General features: G+C 38.2%; 1 protein-coding gene across 1 annotated transcript; it reads right to left on the bottom strand.

The window, feature by feature from the left end:
- Positions 1–454: 454 nt before the first annotated feature.
- Positions 455–5,403, bottom strand: LOC130742774 (cell division control protein 48 homolog C). The gene is made up of 11 exons (XM_057594872.1): positions 5,233–5,403; positions 3,770–4,775; positions 3,063–3,667; positions 2,809–2,961; positions 2,443–2,559; positions 2,227–2,331; positions 1,636–1,701; positions 1,479–1,543; positions 1,198–1,399; positions 894–1,025; positions 455–784 (listed from the first exon to the last, which is right to left on the bottom strand). Exons 2-11 carry the CDS (start codon positions 4,680–4,682, stop codon positions 737–739), a joined length of 2,406 nt encoding a protein of 801 aa, XP_057450855.1. The 5' UTR covers positions 4,683–4,775; positions 5,233–5,403; the 3' UTR covers positions 455–736.
- Between the last annotated feature and the right edge of the window lie 976 nt (positions 5,404–6,379).

The following is a 6,379-nucleotide window of genomic DNA, read 5'->3' as shown; positions in this document are numbered from 1 at the left end:
AGAAACTGCCTCTCCTTGACACATCTCTTGTTTGCAGACGAATGCTTTTTTTTTTCCTGAGGCAAACAAGGAAAAGGCCTACTAGTTGGTTACTATCCTCAATGCCTATTCCACAGCCTTAGACCAAAGAATCTGCTCAGAAATGTCAGGGATCATATTCAAGTTTTAGATACCCCCACCAACACCAAGAATCAGATTGCCTCTATTCTTAAGATGAAATTGTGGGACTCCCCGGAGAAGTACCTAGGACTTCCAACAGACTAGGGTAGATCAAAGATAAACACGTTAAGCTGGATCAAAGATAGAGTTTTCCAGAATTCAAGATGTGGCTTGGGAGTCGTCATCAAAGACCACAACCGGAGACGAGTGCTCTCTCACACTCGAAGACACTATGTTTCTCTATTTTTACAGTGAAGAATCAATTTTAACACTTGCAAATTAGAAACAAGCATGCTTTGAGCATCAAATAAAATCCATTGCAAATTTTGACAGCATGCAACTTGTCATCCTAATTCATATTCTAGTAACGTTCACACCAAATTCCAAGCAAAGAGAAACGATTGAAGTGAACCATGAATAACCATTCGCCAAAAATGATATCCCATGAAACATGTACACCTCATACAAAAGCAAATATACATTCTACATCACTCTAACAAAAATGGTTCCTCTCATCCAAACCTCAAAGGAATGTTATCGCCCACTATAGAAGTAACTTCAATGCTTCTCCTGCTGCTCATGCTGCTTTAAAGCTCTCTGACAATTTCTGATAGAACTGCTGTTGCTGCTCCAGAAAAACAATAAATGTCAATATCAATTTCTACAACGATTTTATCAATCATAATATATATCTGATTAAACGTGAAAAAGAAATTTAGCTGAATGAGCCATACCATGACTGATACAGAGGGAGAGACTTCACTCAATGCTATTTCAAAATGACTTGTTTTGATGGTCAATGGACCAGAAGTTGTCTCAGTTGAGGTCCACTTCTCTTCAAGAGCAGCCATTGCTGCTTTGTTCATCTGTATAGTCAAGAAAATCAGCAAATCCATCAAATTTACTCCTAAATTTTCTTATAATCTAGCCCTCATATTCATCTATAATCAAACATGTACAGACACGGATTCACATGACATGAACTACAGAAAAATGTAGGGATAAAACAGGCGACGTCAAAGTAGAGAAGAGGCAAACCAAGTCAGCAAGATCAGCGCCACTCAGGTTTTTACAAGCTTCCAATCTTCCTATGGCATTTAAATCCACACTGGCATCAATAGTTTTCTTCCTTGCAAGAGTTTTTAATATCATGACTCGCTCATTCGGGCTTGGAAGAGGAACATAAAGAAGTTTACCAAACCTGCCAGGCCTTAGGACAGCACGATCCATTACCTCAGGCCTGCAAGATGAGAAGCTGACTTGAATACAACATGATCTTAAATAGCTAATTAGATAACAGAGATTATAAACAAAATTACCTATTTGTTGCACCAATCACAAAAACACCTCTCCGTTGCTCTGCGCCATCTAACTCGATAAGCAACTGCAATTTGATATTATTGTCATATTTTACAAGGGAGTAAGAAGTCAGCATGACGATGTTTACTTAATTCCAAAAGCTAGTAATTGTTTCACCTGGTTCAATAGTCGTTCAATGACCCATCCACCTTCTTTGCCACGTTTGGTTGTCAAAGCATCCACCTGAAAATGGCAAGAAATAAATCACACAATCTGAGACTACTGGGTAGGCATGTTGGTATCTCACTCTACAACAAATTCAGTTTGCTGAGAACTCATATGAAGCTCTTCATAAGACCAACCTTGCACGTAACTTGTTCATGAAGTAAGCATTTAGTTTCTATTTCTTTTGTTTTCAGTTTTAATTACTAAAATGTCACCCTGTTTTTACTTTGTTTACTATTTTCAAACTTTTGTTTAAAAATATTAACACAGTGAAAACAATGTGGCAATTTTGTAAACAAAACTGAAAACAGTATGGAAGCAGCAAATGAAATGGTAACCAAACAGGCACTAACTTAATAAGTAAAAGAACACAACAAAAATGGCTTGTAATGGTAGTAAAGATAGTTCCTTCAAAGAAAGAAAATTCCAGACAAGAATCTTTACTTATAGTTTATAAATTTAAAATCAAGTGATTATGCCATGATAAAATATTAGAGTTAACCAACAATCCAACATTCTCAAGAGAACCACAAAGGCACAAACCTCATCAAAAAAGATTATACAAGGTGCACATGTCCTTGCACGACTAAACAATGTCCGAACCGCAAGCTCACTTTCTCCAACATATTTATTTAGAAGTTCAGGCCCCTAACAGTAAAACAAAAGCAATTTAAATAACTTCAAAAGTGTTTTATTAAAAGATAGAGAAAATCCTGTAAAACCAAGACAAATGAGAAAAGATAGAGTATTCAGACAGACCTTAATGTGAATAAAATTAGCTCCTGCCTCATTGGCGACAGCTTTGGCAATCAGTGTTTTACCACAACCTGGAGGCCCATAAAGCAAAAATCCTGTCTCAAGATCCAATCCTAGTCCCTGAAATAGAGAAATTCAAGAACAGTGATCAAATATAATCCTGTGATACACAACTTACCCAGATTTTTCATTGAACAATGAAGACAAAATGAATCAATTTAGAATAAGATCATGAAACTTAGTAACAAAATTGGAGGATGCAACTACTGATTTTTTTCAGTGACTTTTGAGAATAATGGTACAGAGATAGGAGCTTATCTAATGATTCTAATTGAAAAGTTGCTTACAATACAGATATGAAAAAATTACCTCATAATCCTCAGGATATTTAATACGCCTTACAATATAACGATCAAACTCCCGTCTTAGAAGATCAAGGCCACCAACGTCTTCCCATTTTACATTAGGAATGGAAGAGAACCCTTCTCTTCTTGATGAAGGTTGCACCATTTTCATTGCTTTCTGCATTAATACCAAGAAAAATAAGATCATTATCATCTTTTACGCATAGTAGTAGTAGTAGTAATAGAAGTACAAGGTAGGCAAAAAATTTTCTAAAACACCTCAAAATCAGACATTTTGACGGCACACTTATCAATTTCTTCAGTTGACCATGGTTTCATCAACCATTCTTCACTCTGTTCACTTGTGAGATCTTGAGAAAATTCACGTTTCCTTTCTTCAAATATTCTTTTCATTGCCAAATTACCGGCCTGGTTAGCCAGAGCCTCCAAATCAGAACCAACAAATCCTGGTGTAGATCTGGCTATTTTTCGTAGATCAAAGAAGCCCTCAAGCAGCATACCACGAGTGAGAACAGAAAGTATCTCCTCCCTAGCAGCTTCATCGGGAATGCCAACCATAATCTCACGATCAAACCGACCAGGCCTTCTCAAGGCAGGGTCAACAGCGTCAGGCCTATTTGTAGCTCCAATTACAAGAACATAGCCAGGGGGGTCATCCAAACTCTTTGAATCATCAGTTGGTTGCAAAATCCTGTTTGATTGATCCATGCAAGTAAGTAACTGTGTCACAATTCGTTTCTCCATTTCACGATTCAAGTTCTCTCGTTTTGCAGCAATTGCATCAATTTCATCAATAAAGACAATTGATGGAGCAGTCCTGTATGCTTTAGAGAAAAGATCCCTAATATTTTCTTCGGATGCACCTAATTTAGAAAGGCATATATATCTTAAATAAATATCTGAATTGTTTGATAGTCGCAATGGAAGTAACAACACAAATTTGTCATTACACTAATGTATAATACCTGAGACCCCAGAAACCACCTCAGGAGCTGAAATGTGATAGAACGGACGGCCAGTCTCATTAGCTATAGCATGAGCCAGCCTAGTCTTGCCACAGCCAGGAGGTCCATGCAATAAAATACCAGTCATTGGCCTCACTCCTAACCGCCTAAGCAACTGAGGATGGTACAATGGGACAATCACCTCCATCTTCAGTTCCTCCAAAACCTCCTTCATCCCACCCAAATCCCTAAACCTAAGCCCCTCCTTCCCCTTCACCTGAACATCTCCACCACCATTTGAGACTGAACCCTTCAATGGCTTCCTCGTCGACTTGGCTTCACCTTTGCTTCCACCTACACCCTCATTCACAGCACAAGTGGCCTTACTATTGTTGCCCATGTCCATTTCAACGTTCTTTTCCTCCACCACAGGCTTTGATCCAGAATATGAATCCCGCAGCATAGTCTTCATCAAGTCAAAAGCAGGTTCCACTTTCTCCTCATAAATTGCGTCTTCTGATGTTGAAACCGATCCAGACCCATCTTCGTCGCTCTCTGAAGCTGAACCAGAGGATGTTGATGGGACCTCATTGCTCTCCATCATCCTTCTGATGTGCAAAGCTTCCATCCTTTGCAATCTCTCTTCACCTTCATCAATTTTTTTCCGCCTCTTTTGAGAAGCACTTCGACCTTCATCCTCATCATCCTCATCCCAATCAAGCTTCTTTGTGGGAGTATTATTAGGCTTTCTGCTTGATTGAAGAGCATCCTGAACAAATCGAACAAGAGTTTGGCGCTTGGTTCGCTGGTAATCAGGGTACATTGAGCGAAGATGGTCCACAATTTCGCCGGTTGTGGAGTACCTGGATTTGCAGGACTCCAATCGGCGACAAAGGATATCTTGCAGTGACCTTCCACTGTTTCTTCTTCCCATCTTCCCGCACTCCTTTTCTCTAATTCTTCCTCCCTATCCTAAACCCCAAACCAAAAACAATGCGGGAACTAGTCTTTTCTTCTTTTTCTAAGCCTGCCAGCAATACTCAAACATTCAAATTTTTTTCCCACAATCACCATAACAAATAAATGCATTACAGTTAGAACCGCAAAGAGAAAGCATAAACTATAAAGAACAAACATACTGAAAAATTTAGATTGCGGCTTGATAGATAAACAATACAAATCAATTGAATAGCAATTAGCAAGTAAAACACGCAGAAGCCACACCGATCAGAAATTAGTATCGGCTGCAGGTAACACTACAAATAGCTGTATTTCAGCTTTCTAAGGCTTTCTGAATCCTGAATTTATAATACTTGCAGTACGAATCATAGACCAATTGAGGTAACTAAATCAGAGTACATTACAGAAACCAATTGTTCAATCTGAAGAAAACATGAAACTGGAAGCAAATATCTGAAGAAAACAGGAAATTTGATGCAAGCAGTGAATGCAAATTGAGATGAGAAGTGAAAGAGTTGGTACACCTGTGTTGTTTTCGCTACTGTGTATGCCTACCACCACGAAACGAAACCCAGAGCGTATGAAACTGAGCAATCTCTTGTTAGGGTTTTTGTAATGCGTTTGGGAGAAATTATTCGGCCAAGTTTTTCTATAAAGGGAGAGCTCCGTCCGCGGCCGCAAGAGGAGATTCAGAGGTCGGGATTAGTGGGGAATTTAGGTATTTATTTAACTTAACTTATAAAAAAAAACTTAAATGTCAAAAAAAAAAACTTGTCAAAAATAACTTTAACCCTTACGTTTCAGTTTTGTTTGAATTTAGAGGTGAAAATAGGTGAAAAAAAATATATGAGAAAAAAATATAAGCAGAAAATGAGTTTATTTTAAAGTTACTTCAATTGAGAGAAAATGAGTGGAACACAACAAAAATGGAATGTAATGGTAGTAAAGATAGTTCTTTCAAAGAAAGAAAATTCCAGACAAGGATTGGAATTTGAAAATGTCGCTCCTTCTTCTGACAACTTCCTTTAAATTCACATGAGGCAGACGATGCTGATCTTCGTTTGACTACAGTCTTCTTAGACGATCCATTTATTTCGATCTTCTTTGCACAGCTCATCCTAACGCTTTGAAGTTTCTTCACCTTCTGTTTCTGACGCTTTGTCTCTTGTTATCTTCTCGATCTTTGGTCGTTGACGTCTTCGTTATTCGTGTCTTCTTTTTTGTCCTTTTTCAAACGATGCTCCTTCTCTTTCTTATATCCTCCATACGGTTCACACATTTGTCTGTACTGGTCTTGTGTCGCTTTGAACTCCTTTGCATTTTGACTTGATTTGGCTTTACTTGTAGTCTTTGTACTTAGTCATCAGACGATGGGGATATGATTCCATGAAAGATATTTCCTAAAAAAGAAAATCACATTGAGTGTTTGAGTATTTCATTTAGGTTCTCTGCAAATTGTTATCATTTAAAACATGCTAGATGATGTATGCAGCGTTTGAACTTTACAACTCCGTGCTCATGATACTCCTCAAGGACCCTACGTATGTCACTCAACAACAAGTGCTAGAAGGATTTGATGAAGTTGAAGTTAAATCCAAATGGGCCTCCCTGCATATATCCCATGAAAGCGATGACAACCTCCAAAAGGAGAAGGGAAAATATGGGTCTCAA

This window comes from Lotus japonicus, chromosome 3 (assembly GCF_012489685.1).
Source record: "Lotus japonicus ecotype B-129 chromosome 3, LjGifu_v1.2".
In the NCBI taxonomy this organism is placed as follows: domain Eukaryota; kingdom Viridiplantae; phylum Streptophyta; class Magnoliopsida; order Fabales; family Fabaceae; genus Lotus; species Lotus japonicus.
This window is presented reverse-complemented; position numbering and strand designations above follow the sequence as displayed.